The sequence below is a fragment of the Sminthopsis crassicaudata genome, chromosome 3, assembly GCF_048593235.1.
Source record: "Sminthopsis crassicaudata isolate SCR6 chromosome 3, ASM4859323v1, whole genome shotgun sequence".
In the NCBI taxonomy this organism is placed as follows: domain Eukaryota; kingdom Metazoa; phylum Chordata; class Mammalia; order Dasyuromorphia; family Dasyuridae; genus Sminthopsis; species Sminthopsis crassicaudata.
This window is the reverse complement of record NC_133619.1, coordinates 151,799,030-151,814,763: the sequence shown is the minus strand read 5'-3', so window position 1 is coordinate 151,814,763 and position 15,734 is coordinate 151,799,030. Positions and strand designations below refer to the sequence as shown.

At 36.5% G+C, this 15,734-nt stretch overlaps 1 protein-coding gene across 3 annotated transcripts in view; it reads left to right on the top strand.

Moving 5' to 3' along the window:
• The first annotated feature begins 1,267 nt into the window (after positions 1–1,267).
• The window catches only part of SLC15A1 (solute carrier family 15 member 1), a 53,939-nt gene continuing 39,472 nt past the window's right edge, over positions 1,268–15,734 (top strand). The window contains exons 1-5 of one of the 3 annotated variants that reach the window (XM_074299405.1): positions 1,381–1,399; positions 14,214–14,227; positions 14,578–14,659; positions 14,760–14,901; positions 15,532–15,651. In XM_074299405.1, the coding sequence (XP_074155506.1) occupies positions 1,396–1,399; positions 14,214–14,227; positions 14,578–14,659; positions 14,760–14,901; positions 15,532–15,651 (362 nt within the window). In that variant the 5' untranslated portion in view covers positions 1,381–1,395. Of the gene's footprint in view, positions 1,425–14,213; positions 14,228–14,577; positions 14,660–14,759; positions 14,902–15,531; positions 15,652–15,734 lie in introns of all 3 variants that reach the window. The other 2 variants (XM_074299406.1, XM_074299407.1) reach the window with 2 other exon arrangements.

Sequence of the window (15,734 nt, the reverse complement as noted above, 5' to 3'; positions counted from 1 at the left end):
AGGAGGAGACAGGAGGCCCTTCTGTCCCAGATTCACATTGCCTAATCAGGGCTGGGAATCTTGGTGGCCTGACAGCCCTTCAGAACCTGTAAGGAGTTTCTGGTGTAGGCGAGAGAGGCATCTAAAGTGGAGGTGCAGGAGGCGCAGAAAACAAGACTCACAAATATGACACATCTCCATTCTCCTTGCCACCTGTGTTAAGCATAACTCACTAAGAGAAAACTAGCTCGGTCTCCCAACCTGTCCTTTCCCATGTTCTTATTCATTCTCCACTTGGTTTGAGGCAAAACTACCAAGGCTATGCCACAGGTTTCTTAATATCCCTCTTTGCTTTAAACTTCACCATAAACTATGCCCAAAAAGCTATCAAATTGTGCACATCCTTTGATTCAGCAGTATCTCTACTGGCTCTGTATCCCAAACAAATCATAAAAAAGGGAAAAGGACCTATATGTGAAAAATGTTTATAGCAGTCCTTTTTTAGAGTGGCAAGGAACTGGAAACTGAGTGGATGCTCATCAGTTGCAGAATGGCTGAATAAGTATATGAATGTTATGGAATATTATTGTTCTATAAGAAACAACCCTCAGGACGATTCAGAAAGACCTGGACTTATATGAACTGATGCTAAGTGAAGTGAGTAGAACCAAGAGAACATTGTACACAGCAACAAGATTATGTGATGATCAACTATGATGAGTTTTGCTCATTGAGGTGATTCAGACCAATTCCAATAGACTTCTGATGAAGATATCCATTTGCATCCAGAAAAAGGACCATGGGGACTGAATGAGAATCCCAACATAGTATTTTCACTTTCTTTTGTTGTTGTTTGCTTGCTTTTTTTCTTCCTCATTTCCCCCCTTTTTTTTGATCTTATTTTTCTTTGTGCAGCATGATAAATGTGGAAATATGTTTAGAAGAGTTTAACCTATATTAGATTACTTGCTGTCTAGGGGAGGGGAAAGGAAGAAGGGAGGAAAATTTGGAATAAAAGGTTTTGCAAGGGTGAATGTTGAAAACTATCTTTGTATGTATTTTGAAAATAAAAAGCTATTATTATTTTTTAAAAAATAAAGCATCGTAGATGTTTTAGCTGTTTTCCCCACACCTGTTAATTAGAAATCTGGGCTCTCTAGGGAAACACCTAGGGCATACTCCAGTCTTCATTGAACATCAAATTTTATTGCTTCCCTCCCCTTCCCCCAGCTGGAGGAGGGTGGAGCCCTGGCCCGCCTCAACCTCCTACAATTCCAGCTGGCCAGGTAGATGGGCTGGGCTTGGAGCAACACCTTTATAGGAGGAAGAAAAAAAAAAAAAACAGCAAGCAGAGACAAAAGGTCTTCGCGGTTCCTCTGACTTGGCAATCCCGTGGAGGCACTCCAACCTATCACCATGGGTAAGTGAAAGGGGACAGAAACTTGGTGGGTCAGAATCAAAAGTTTTGACAAACTTCTTGAACTTTTCTCTAGCTCTCTAAAGACCTCAGGACCTAGCGGGTGAGCTAAGGAAGACGTGCTCAAAAAACTGGAGCTCTTAGAGTTTCAGAAGTTGAAGAGCTCGGGGTAGTAGGACGTTGGGGTGGAACCAGGTCCCAGAGTAGCAGCAAGTTCACCCTCCCACCAGAACGGCAAGCCTGGCACCACCTGCTCCGCGAAAGCGAGCGCGCCCAGTGCCCAGTAGCGCCGAGTCCTCCACTCTGCACCTCACGGTCGGGAACTGAACTTCTTTCTACTTGAATAAGCGCAAGCTCCCTCCCAATAGCGTGGAGCTTCCCTCCACTAGCACTGAGATTCCCCTAAGTGGCACGGGACTCCCTTTGAGTAGCAGCGATCTCTCCCCACTCACAACACTAAATTTCCCCCTGAGCAGTCGGGAACAGAGTAGGAGTAAGCCCACCCCAGTAATAGTGAGCCCTCTCGGAGTAGCACGGAGCCCCCCGGGTGGCAGCGAAATATACTCCTCTCCCCAGCCCCTGGTGCAGCAAGCCCACTCACTACTCCAAGCTCACTCGGAGTAGCTAGGACCTTCCTCCGCCCCCCTCCCTCTCAGTAACCGGGAATCCCCTCGTTCACTTGAAGCTGGAATGGAGGACTCCGCTGAGGGCTAAGTCCGAGCTGGTCCGGTCTTGGGGGCACATTCTCTACCAGAAGCGGTCATCCCCAGGAGTTCTCACAGCCTCACATCCGGAATGGAGTGAAGGAGGATGGGGTTGGGGATGGAAAAAAACACGTGCTAGAGCACTCTGAAAGGGAGATAACGAGAAAAGTGAGTCCCAAGAGGTCTTGGGGATTTAGGCTGTCTTAATTCCCTTCCCTCAAATGCTGAAACATCAGAACTACATTGCGGGGTAGGTGCCTAGAGGGCGGCAACAAATGGGTCTGCATCCTTGGAAGACTCGGCCTCACCTCCCTGGTGTCGTGGTTATTTTTGAGGACGAAACAAACGATAATCACCCTCGAATTTTTGGCCACTTCTAGGAATCCTCCGCCTTTAGAAGAGAAAACTGGACGCAGCCTTTTCCTGGCTATTCTTTTGCAGAAGGGAACCTTCCGAACTCCTTTTGTGATTAGAGGTTGGGGGGGGGGGGAACGAAAGAATGGAGAGAGGAGGAGAGCTCAGATTAGTAGTAATAGGTTGAGTGTGTGTGTATCTGAAGGAGGGAGAAACTAAATTTAACATCCCTTCTTTGCCCCAAAAATTCCTATTACGAGACCTTTCCCTAACTGGGCATTCTTTCCACGTCCTAGAAGCAATTATGCAACTTTGCTGTCTGAACAGATACTCAACTAGGCGATGCTCACTATCTTGGGAGGCACTCCACTTTCTAAATAGCCAGCTGTCTGGGGGGGAGGGGGGGAAGCCTTCTTTTGTCAAATCGAAGTAACAACAATTAAACAGCAACAATTGAAGTATCCAACCAACAACATCATTTGGTCCCAGTCCTGACTCCTTGAAGAGGAGACTTGTAGAACTTTGGAGACAGTTGTGCACTCCCCCCTTTCTCCTCGAGATTCTAGTTCACAACATTTTGGGTAACGTTGCATGTTTTTGTCACTAACTGGTACCTTGCAGAGTTCTGGATTAGGTTTCAATTTGCCAGCATTTTTTCTTAAAATTTAGAATCCAGACTTGTCATTCTTGCCCTTCTCCTTCCCCTTTCTCCTTTCTTCCTCCTCCCCCGAAATTTGTGTAACTTGATAAAAGAATTTTTGGCTTTGGTTTTGGAGGGAATGGAAAGGAACATAACTTTGTTTTGCCTAGACAATAGGAAGGAAGGAAAAGGGGTGGGACTGGGCAGAAAAATGAAACTCCCATTTCTAAGTATAGGTCTTAGAAATGGTTTAATCTGTCACCTGGAAATGAATGAATACTGTCAAATTGTAGGCTTGTTTGTCAGGAGTTTAAAGGAGTGGTGATCTCCCGCAGTTAGGTTGTGTTTGTATTGTCTTTCCTCTTTATGGCTCTTGTGAAATGGACCCTTGAGAGCAACTATTTGGTGTCTTTTGGGGGTCATAGTTTAGTGTTCTTAGTTAATTCGTATGCTTTTAAAGCTAAAGTTTACAGCTTGAATAATTCTGTACTTGCAAAATATAAGTGGCTGAAGTTCAAGCCACCTTTGGAGTATTGCATTCAGTTTACAGAGAACAGCAAATCAGCCAATTGAATTGAAACTTGGAATGGGAATGGGAACAATTCAAAATATATCCATAAAAACGGGTTGGAGTCAGATTTTGAAATTTTGAACGCCAAACCCAGCAATATATATTTTTTTCTTAGAGGCAATAGAAACTTCTTGATTAATCAATCTAGCCTAAATTGTGCTCCAGGAATATCAGTTGGGTAGCTGTGTGAAGAAGGGATTGGAGAAGGAAAAGACTAGAATCACAGACCAATTAGGGAAGAAATAAGCATTTATTAAGCACCTACTGTGTACCCAACACTATGATAAATCTTTTGCTAATGTCTCATTTGATCCTCACAATAATCTTGGGAAGAAGGTGTTGTTATTATCCTTATTTTATAGTTGAGAAAGCTGAGGCAAACATGTTAAGCCATTTGCCCATGATCTCATGGCTGATAAATCTGAGAACTCTGGCCATTCTGATTCTAGACCCACTGAGCTAGGAGGAGACTAATGCTGTAGTTCTGGTGAGAAATGATGGACTAAAAGAAAATGATGGTCATTTTGAACAAAGAGAAAAAATAGTTATGAGATATTGTGGAGATAGGGTAAAGAAGCTTTGACAACTCATTGGATATAACAGATTAGGAAGGCTGAACTAAGGTTTTTGAACCTGGGGGCCTGAAAAGATGCAAATGCTTTCAACAAAAATAAGTGAAGGGAGCTGGAGAGCAGGTTTAGGAGAAGAGATGAGTTTTGTTTGGAGATATGTTCATTTTGAGGAAGTATGACACATCCAGATGGAGATGGCCAGTAGGCAGAACAGAAACTCAGATATGAGGATTGGATATATAGATATGGGAGTCACCTACACAGAAATAATCTATGTGATTACTGACAATATGTGATAAAGAGAAGTGAGCCAAGAAGAGAACTTTGGGAGATAACCTGGAGCTAGGAGGAAGCACATGAAGTATCTCAAATAGTTTTGAACAACTTAGGTTCCCTAGAACAGTGGTGTCAAACTCAAATGGAAATCTGAGAAATTTGAGATTACTACTAATCTCAACTACTACTAATCCATATGTGAGGATGACTTTGGGCTACATATTGACTTAGTTTTAAAATGTAATGTTATCTGTGTTTTATTGTATTTTCACTTATTTTGTTTAATTTTTCCCAGTTATGTTTTAATATGATTTTACCTTCACTAGGGAGTTATATGACCCAGGACTTTGTGCATTATCTTTCTTCTCTAGATTAGATGGTCTAAGATGTATCCTTTAGCTATCTACAAGAAATGTTATAGAAATCATGATTAAATCATTGGCTAGCATTATTCAAGTTATATGATAGACTAATAATCTTAGACCTTAAACCTATAATGAATATCTCATTTGAACACTTGAAACTAGGATTTTTCTAGTGGAAAATTTGTTACCCATATGATAAGTAACGATATATTTATAGGGCTGCCATTTGAAGTGTTCCAAGGGCAGTGTTATATTAGGAAATAATGACTTTTGGACAAATGAACAGTTCTACTGTTAGACTGAATCATCTCTGAGATCTCTTCCAATGAATCTGTATACCTATGATTCTTTAAGTTGAGAAAGGGGCAAGGTGATAAAGCAAGGTGAAAAGAATCTTAAGACTCAGCTTGACAAACTCTGCATTATAAATGGATCCACCTTTTATGCATAAATCACTGCTCTACTAGTATATAGAAATGCTCATTTATTTGGTGTCAAGTTCAAAATATAAAAAAAGGAAAAAAAATTAGCTCTAGTGTTATTTTCTCTAAAAAAGTCTTTCTTGATCTTCCCCCCCCCCCAACTATTAATATCATCTTATCTAAGCCTACCTACCCTCCCTTTATCCTACATATCTTGAAGGCATTGGTTTTCATGAGCCTAAGAATATTTTCTCCCTCTTTACCCAGTAAAGTTCCCTGAGGACAGGGGCTATTTTTGCCTTTTCTTAGTCTCAAATAAACAGTTTTAAAATACTAATTGACTTAATTTGCCATAGAGTAGACTAAAGATGTTGGGGGGAAATATAATGTCCACCTCTGATATGGTTATTCATGAAATGGTCCTTCATTTCTGATTTTTTTTTTTTCCCCTTTGAGGCTGGGGTTAAGTGACTTGCCCAGGGTCACACAGCTAGGAAGTGTTAAGTGTCTGAGATCACATTTGAACTCGGGTCCTCCTGAATTCAGGGCTGGTGCTCTATCTACTGCGCCACCTAGCTACCCCTCTGATTCATTTCTGATGGCCACACTAATGTTTCAATACAGGGGGTGGGGAAAGGAAAATGGGAGAGTTGCTATAGGACTAAGAAATCAACTCTCTATTTTTGTCTCTGTCTTTCTCTCTGTCTGTCTCTTTGTCTTTCTCTACCTCTGTCTGTCTCTGCCTCTCCTCTTTCTATTTCAAAAATAAGAATGGGTTTGTAGATACTTTGAATTATAATGAGTTTTACTTGGTTTCACATTTTAAAATATTGCAAGGAATTGGTTTATGAACACTAAGAAAGAAAAGCAGTGTTGACAGAATATCATAGTAGTTTGTGGATAAGTCAAGAGACCAACTTTTGGTAAAGTTTTATAGATCAAGTTATCATAAAACTGACTTTTAGAGCTGTAGCAGATCTTTGATATCATCTAGTCTATTCCATTTCAAAAATGAATCACTGAAGGTTTATAAAGATGAATCTATAATCATACAGGTAGTAAATAAGTGAATCAGAATTTGAACTCAAGTCTTCTGATTTTAAATCCAGCACTTTCCCCAATGTATTACATTATTCTTTTTTCATCTTCTGAGGAAAAGGACAGATATGGCTGTTAAAATAATTAATGAAATCAGAACTGATTGAACAATTATACCTAAAGAGTTATGAATGGATTGAATAAGATAACATATGCAAAGCACTCTACTTTGCAAACCTTAAAGTGTAATACATATTATTTTATTATTATTAATTAGCATGTCTCTCTGACATAGAAAGATCTGTAATAATGTCACAGTTATATAGTGACACCACAATCTGTAGTCTTTTTCAAAATTTTGATCAATAATTTAGATGACCCCTTTATCAGATTTAAGGATGACAAACCAAAATATCCACTATATTGGATGACAGAATTGGACCCCCCCCAAATTGGTGAGATAAGAACAATGGACTGAAGATGAAATCAAATAGATGTCCGTGTAGGGAACCATACTAGGTTTAAAAAAAAAAAAACCCCACCAACATCTAAGGACACAAGCATAGCGTGGGGAAAAGTGTGGTTAGATAGTTTATCCAAAAAGAGGTGGAGAGGTATATCTTAAGGAAGCAAAATTAAGCACTTCACAAATCTTGACACCCATGTGAAACATATGTAACTATGGTTTAATCTGTATCATAGTTATTTGTGTAACAATCTTATAGGATTTAAGACTGCAGCAAGTTTGCATTCCCTGTGTATGTTAGTACTACCCCATTTGCAGTGGTGTGCAAACTATTGGGGAAACAAATAATTAATCTTTTGAGTTTATATACCTTAAAAACATTAAATATGGACTATATCCTGGTTTTGCATCAATCACTTGTTTTATGTGATTTGATATTGAATTCATACATTTTTAAATTTATCATGAAACTGTACTTTTATTACATTGGCTATAAAGCACCCTTTTGACAAACTTGTTTTTCAATTCTAGCTTTGATTATAGCTCTTATGTTTTCAGTAAGGTTTAAATCAGGCAAATTCCTGGATCATTAAAGCGTGTTTATCTCCATCTCTTTGACAGATTTTATAATCTTTTGTGACATGTAACTGATCTGTTTTTGTAGGAGTTTCTACACTTGAGAAATCACAGGTCAAATCCCATTTCCCCCCTAGCAGTAGAATATGCTGCTTGAGGGAGGAGCAATATCTAGTTTTCAATATCTATGATTTGGTTAAGATTAAACTTCTGATAATCAGAAGATACAGTTATCCAGAATTCTCTAGTTCTGGACTATTGCTAAGTGTTTTTTACTGTAACTTAGAAAGTGTCCTCGAGAGAAATCTTTCTTTTGATAGCCAGCACTCTGAATTATCTGCTTTGGGCATATTATACATGCCTTTTCTTATTGCTGACATTCATTTCACTGTTTATAATTGTTTTTTTTAATTTTTAAAAAAGTAGTCAATTGTATAAATATGTATGCATATATTGGATTTAATATAGATTTAACATATATTGGATTACTTGTATCTAGGGGAGAGGGTGGGGAGAAAAATTGGAATGTAAGGTTTTGCAAGGATTAATGTTGACAAATAATCTGTGTATATGTTTTGAAAATAAAAAGCTTTAATATATTCAAAGATAAAATGAAATAAAAATAAAATAAAAAATAGTCAAGGAAAAGAAAAGATATGCTTCAAAACTAGATGTTTATAACTTATTAGCACTATTGATTGTTTTCTTGGTGAGAATTATATTTACAAGTATTTTTTAATTACATGTAAACAAAAATGTTAATATTAATTTTTTAAAATTTTGAGTCTAAATTCTCTTTCTTCCTTCCCCTTCTCTTCCCTTTTTGAGAAAATAAGCAATTTGATATAGACAAAAGAAACAAGAATATTGAGGAAAGTTTTAAATGTATGCTTCAATCTCCATTTTCAGACTTCATCAGTTCTTTCTCTGGAGGTGGATACCATTTTTCATGATAATTTTTCCAGAATTGTCTTGGATCATTGTATTTCTGAGAATAGCTAAGTCATTCACAGTTCATCATTGCACAGTATTGTTGTTACTATATACAATATTCTCCTCATTCTGCTCATTTAATTTTACATCCATTCATGTGAGTCTTCCCAGGTTTTTCTGAAAGTGCCTGCTCATTATTTCTTATAGCACAAAAGTATTCTGTCACAGAGGCAGCTAGATAACATAGTGGATAGAGCACTGGTCCTGGTGTCAGAACCCTCCCTTCCTCCCTGGAGCTTGAATCTGGCCTTAAACACTTGCTGTGTATTGCAAAGCAAGTCACTTAACCTTGTTTTTCTCAGTTCCTTATTAGTAAAAGGAGCTGGAAATGAGCTAGGAAAACCCCAAATAGGGTCGTGGAGAGTTGGACATGACTGAAATAACTTAACAGCAATATTCCATCACAATCATATACTATGAACCTGTCTGGTTCAATCATTTCCCAATTCATGGGCATCCTCTCAATTTCTAATTCTTATCAATACAAAAAAAAAGCTACTATAAATATTTTTGTACTTATTCCTTCCCCTCCCCCCCTTTTCTATCAGGAGATAGGAACTTAAAAGAAGTAGAAAGTAGTAGATAAAAATATAGCCCAAGAATTTGGGGTAACTATGTGTATGAGAGGCAGGCAGCATGGGATAATGAACAGTTAGAGTAAGGAAGTATGGCTCTGGCACATATGGCTAGGCAAGTCTCTTTATCTTTCACTGCTTTACGAAACTCTGTAAGATCATACATTTCAGAGAAGGTGCTGACATGCTCTGGTAGAAAGCATTTCCTCACCTGAGAGTTGCCTCTATTCACAGGTTCACACTTATCCCTATGAGTGTACATAAATAATATAGAGGCATTTCATGTTCCATTTCTACCAACTATTATGTGCCAGGTATAGGGATTACAGATATAAAACATGAAGCTATTTCTATCCCCTTCAAGGAATATGCATTTAATGGGAGAAAGAATAGGTGTATGAATATTAAGATAATAGTAGTTGGGAAGGTAGTTAGGGAGGAAGGGCCCTAGGCAGTTAGTGAGGTAGGTAGTAGTCAGGAAGTAATACTTGAATTGCACCTTGAAAGAAGAGAGAATACTATAAGAAATAGGCAGGAATTCATGGACTTCTTAGTAAGTAAAGTGAGCTTAAAAATAAAAACCTTATCTTTAAAGAAAAAAAGATATGATACGACCTAACATTATACCAAGATGGGCATGCATAAAACACTGTGGCTGTACAAAACATTAAATGTCTATTGTGTGCAAGGCACATAGAGCATATAAAGACAAAAAAATCCCTACCCTCAAAGACCTTGCATTGTACTAAAGGAATACAACATATAAACAGATAAATATATTCATGATAATTCATCATATCCCTGTTGTCTCATCTATAAAATGTTGGGATTGGATTGGGCTAGATTTCTTAGGACCTTTTAGTCATAATAAAGATTCAACTGTATCATAAACTCACACATTCCCTTTTTCAATGAGATTTATTACCTACAAGTTTCAGGATATTTTTCTGACTCCCTACAAGAGGAGATTAACAGTTCTCAAAAAGAGCCATGCAAAGATTTTCAATACATTTTATTTTGATGGACTCCTTGAAGGGGAAGGAGTAGGGGGGAAGAGAGGAAGAAGGTATTCTGAAGGCAAATTGGACATTGACTATCCTATCACTGATCCTGAAAAACAGGGAGTGCGGAAGCCTTGATTTCCCTAATGCTTTTTATTGGTGATGATTTTTCAAAATGGCAAAGGGGTCATGGATACAACAAACGAGTTGTTTCAGATCTCTGTTGAAAATAAAAATGATTAGAAGCTCCAATCTGAGACTGATTCATAAATTCAGTTTCTAACTCCTTGTTGCTATGCTTTCTGTTCCTAACCATTTGTAAAAGATAAAATTTTTATTATTTCCAAGGCAAGTGCTAAAAATCAGTCTCCTAATTCTCAGGAATGGTATCTTCATGTTACTACTCCCTATCTCAAAAAGCCTATAGAGAACACCATTCTATATCACCTGATGTTCACTCTCCTCTACCCTAAGGACAAATAGCACGTTTCCCTTATGCCTTGTGTCAGGTCAAAGTAACCTAAAAACTGTAGTTTACCAATGCTATTTCAAGTGCTTTATGTTAAATCACATCTTGTTTTATGTTAGGCAACATTCAGACTAATTTATGTAGGAGAGATCTAAACTAACCCTACTATCATTTCAATACATAAACAACCTCCCCCCAAAACCCAAAACAAACAAACAAAAAAAAAATCAGCTTCCCAAAAGCTTTTCTTTATGGAAAGCTTAACTTGGATATGAATGGCCTGGTATAAAGTATTATAAATAAGATCATTGTATTTCTAAATCATACACTGCTGATCACTGTACAGTATTGCTGTTACTATATGCAATATGTAGTATTTTCAAGGGTACAGACATACCTTGAGTTTTCTGTTTTCTATTTCTCAGATCCCCCTTTTTTAGATATCTTGTTACTCAAATGATACTGTCCTATCTCTCATGATCATTATGTCTTTTCATCACCTTTGGGATACTTACATTTTAGATTCCTTAGGTTGTGATATTATGGACATATATATGTATAAATAATAGTTAATGATTTGCCACTATGGAGCATTGATTGGATAAAATGGGGTATTGAGGATTAGCTTTCACAGAAATGAATAGTTTTGGATCACTGAAAATACTGAACAACTTTCTAGATGACAAATCCAGCCGGATGTCTTAATTATAAATTCTGTATCCAGCTCAAGAGTCTAGGCAAGATGTTTTTTTTCTGAGCATACTTTCTATCAGTATTTTTGTATCATTTTCCTATAGATGTTAAATTTAAGTAGATGCATTTTGCAAATTTTGAAAAAAAAAAAACATAGTATCAAAGAAAACAAACATGTGACCCAGTACATAAATTTAAAATCTCATAAGCATTAACACTTAAATATCAAAGTACACATCATCTTAGCACTTGAGTTTTCTGTCCCTGATAAATCTGCTTACCTGTAATATATTAAGATAAGAAATGCTGACTGTAGTTATAGGCAATAGATAGCCTGAGGCTTTCTTAAACCTAACCTCTGCTCTTTCGTGTAAAAAGAATGTTTCAGGGAAGCTATAAATGTGACTACTTGAAATATTATAGGTGTGGCCTCCCTTCAATTCCAGAAGTGAAGTTTTCAATCCTATATTTTACTTGAAGTTTCTTATATTTTAGAACTGGAAGAGGCTTTGAGGATTAACTATTCCAATTTTCTCATTTTATATACAAAGAAACAAATTATCCAAATCTTAGCAATGCCTTATCTGAAATAACATAGCTATTGAATTTAAGACTTCAAGAAATCAAATGCAGTATTCTTTTCATAGCAGAATACAGATTTGTGTAGTAATGACTTTCTTTAGTATTATTTATGATGATTGATACCCACATCAAAGAAATCCAATCATGTATGAAAACTGTAGTAAAGCTGTCTCTCTATTGAAACTCCTCCCTTTAAGGCAACCACTCATCCCTTTTCTTTTCTTATCTTTTCCCTTTTTTTTTTTTTTTTTTTTTTTTTTGGATACCCTGGAGGTTAAGTAACTTGCCCAGAGCCATACAGCTAGTAAGTGTTAAGTGTCTGAAGCCAGATAAGAACTCAGGTCCTCCTAATTCCAGGGCTGGGCCATCTACCTGTCCCAACTCATCTCTTTATTGTGAAAGTGAATGGTATTTTCTCATTCTTCATCTCTTGAAATCTTTCCACAGATTTCAGCCCTGAAAATTCCTTCCTTCTGTATATTTTCTCTTCCTTTAACTTCTCTGACACTTCTCTCTTGGCTGTGTTCTTCCTCACAACAACTTGTGAGAAAAGTTTTCCTGTTCTCTTTATTTTATTTTCCAAGTATGTAAGGTTTGTGTCCTGGACTATTATTGATTCCATCTGTTTTCCTATCACATCTATGCAGATGACTCCCCAAATTATATCTTCAGTCTCAACATCTCATGAACTTTAGTCCCATATCTCCAACCTCTTTGCTATACATAGCTTCCTCTATTCCTTGATAGCAATTCAGATCAAACACATTCAAAACAGGTTTTTTTTCTCTCTCTCCTTGAATATATTCTCAATTTATCATGGAGCAAAGGTACCACAATCTTCCTAATTACCCAGTGTTACTGCCTCAGTTTTAGATTTTCCATTTCCTCATTCATATCCAATTAGTTGCCAAGTCCTGCCAATTTTATCATCTCTACACCATTTTATGTATCTATCTCTTTGTTTCTTCCTTCCTTCCTTCTCTTCCTCCTCTTTCTTCCTTCTCTTCCTCCTCTTCCTTCCTTCCTCCTCTTCCTTCCTTCCTTCCTTCCTTCCTTCCTTCCTTCCTTCCTTCCTTCCTTCCTTCCTTCCTTCCTTCCTTCCTTCCTTCCTTCCTTCCTTCCTTCCTTCCTTCCTTCCTTCCTTCCTTCCTTCCTTCCTTCCTTCCTTCCTTCCTTCCTTTGTTTTTTTCCTCCCTCCCTCCCTCTCTTCTTCCCTTTTCTCCTTCTTTCTCCTTCCCTTTTCTCCTATCCTTCCTTTCTTCTTCCCTTCCTCTCTCTTCCCCCCACACACATACCCTTCCACCATTCTAGTTCAAATTCTATATATTTGTTTTGACTATTAAAATTGAGTTTTCAAGCAATAATGTTGTAAAAAACTACCCAAGCATATGTTGTCGATAAAAAGTTATAATAAAAAAAAAAAAAATTGAGCTCTCAGTGTCTCTAGTCTTCGTAGGAGATGGTGGGGGGGGGCAGAGAGAAAAACATCTATTTAGTATATATACTATATAGCATCTACTATGAGCTAAGCATTTTTTATGAATATCTTTTTTGTTGTTCCTCACAACAACTTTTTGAGATGCTATTATTATCTATCCCCATTTTATAATTTAAGAAAGTGAGAAAAGCAGAGGTCAGGTGACTTCTCAGGATAATATAGCTAGTAAGTATTTGAGGCTGGATTTTAACTTATTTTTTAAATTATTATTTCAGGTTTAACTCTATTCATTAAGCCATATAGTACTTAATTTTAAACATTTAAACTTTATTCTAAAGTACCTAGGAGGCCATTAACTTTTTTTTTCCCCATCCCTACATTGGTAGCTTATTACACCCTCTTTCAAATGAGAAATTAGTTCAGTTTTCTACCAGATAATCTGAGTAAGTTTCCCAATGAGCCTCTCACTATTCCAACTAAAGCAGAGCATAATTAGTTTCTATGAATTTACAAAAGAATTAGGGAGTAAAGAGTATGAATCTTCAGATATGTGGAACTCATTCAGTGGTACCTTCACTAAGTAAATCAGCGGTTTCCTATTCAGAATGTTACTTTGATCCTTTTCAAGTAAGCACAATTGTTTTGTTTGTGCACAGGTATAATTGTGCTCTTCCTTTTTCAAGGGGAAAAAAATAGAAACCAGGATATTTCACAGTTTGATTTGCATGTGTGTAGGTGGGGCAAGCATAGTTAAGTTCTGAGTTTTTCTTTTTTTGTTAATCCCCTCATGACTAGGAAGATTTTCAAATCGAAACCCTACTCAGTGATATAAATCAAAAATCTAAACCTAAAATGCGTTAAGGTAAAAGAGAGACACAATTGTTTATGATGTTCTCAAAAAAATTATTTCATAACTGAAAGATCATATACATTATATTTACAGTACTCTGAAATACCCAGGCACTAACCAATACATCTGAATTCAAGTTTCATATTTATGAGATTAATATGTAAAATGTTTAGAAATATTTTATTTGACTTCCTGGTTTTCACTGATTTTTTTTTTCTTCTTGCCTTTCTAGGGACCAAATCACTGGTGAGTATGTCATTTCCGTTATTGTTTAAATGGCTTCCTTTTTAAAAGATTTCCTTATTTATTATTAAGAAATTATACTGTCCAATTACTTATATCAGGTATTTCATTCATAAATGCTGTGATTAAATTTTTTTCTTAGATCAATGTATAGTAGATGTGAAATGACAAGACAGAGAATTATGAATTTTTAAACTCTGAATTGTTACATAACTTTGGAACTCTGGATAAATAACTAAATATAGCTGTCTCTTTTCCTGTCTCTGAGTATACTAATGAGAAATAAATTTCTGTCTGTCCATGAAAGAACCTTCAGTTGTGTAACCAGAATATTTTCTTTCTTTTCTCTTCAGAGTTGCTTAGGTTATCCTGTAAGCATCTTTTTCATTATCGTCAATGAATTCTGTGAAAGATTTTCCTACTATGGAATGAGAGGTAATTATTTGAATTCACATTCTTCTATTAGCTTCAACAAATGATTGTCTTGGATATTTTAACATTTCCTTTTTGCTCTCCCTACCCCCTCCACATACAGCAATTCTAGTTCTATATTTCCAACGCTTCCTTGGATGGGATGATAATGTATCTACTGCCGTCTATCACACTTTTATTGCTCTATGCTATCTAACACCAATTCTTGGAGCCCTTATTGCTGACTCATGGCTGGGCAAGTTCAAGTGAGTATTTTCTATTTTTTATTTATGGAGAGAATCTTCTTGATTAATTCACTTACTATCTTTTTTAGAGTATATGTACTTTTTCTTTAATGTATATAGAGTTAATGTTTAACATTCTTCAAGGAATCTTCAATTACCTTTAAGCACATGCTGTGTGTAGGGTACTATGCTGAAGTACAGATAAGTATAGAAACATAAAACAATATTCCTCATGGATCTTGTAATTTCACTAGAGTTACACAAAAAAATAGAATGTATTGACTGTTATTAAATGAGACTGGTGGACATCAAATAAAATAGAAGGACTTGAGCTGGGAAATGAAGGAAGTGTTGGAAAGCATTCTTAGATAGAAGAATGGCTTGAGCACCAAAGGCTAGAATGTCTGATTTTAATCACATTAAAAAAAAAAGTGTGCTTTGCTACTGCTCTGTTCGATTCAACAGGCATTTTCCATAATATTTGTCATTATATGAAACAATTATAAAAAATCTCATAGTAACTTAGTACAAATTATCATGAATATAGTATTATGAAAAATGATGTTGATAAAATGGAGAATCTTTTATATAGCTATATATAGCTTTTATATAGCTAGATCTTTTTACCCCAACTTTTTCTTTGTTTTAAAGAACAATCATCTCGTTGTCCATTGTTTATACTCTGGGGCAAGCAGTCACCGCCATAAGTTCCATTAATGACCTCTCAGATTCTAACCACGATGGAACTCCTGATAACATTACTTTGCATGTGTAAGTTGAAACTTATTTTCTTATTCAATTTTTTTCAGCTTTATCTGTCTTCATTCTCTTTCCTCCTAAAAAAAGTGCCTGTT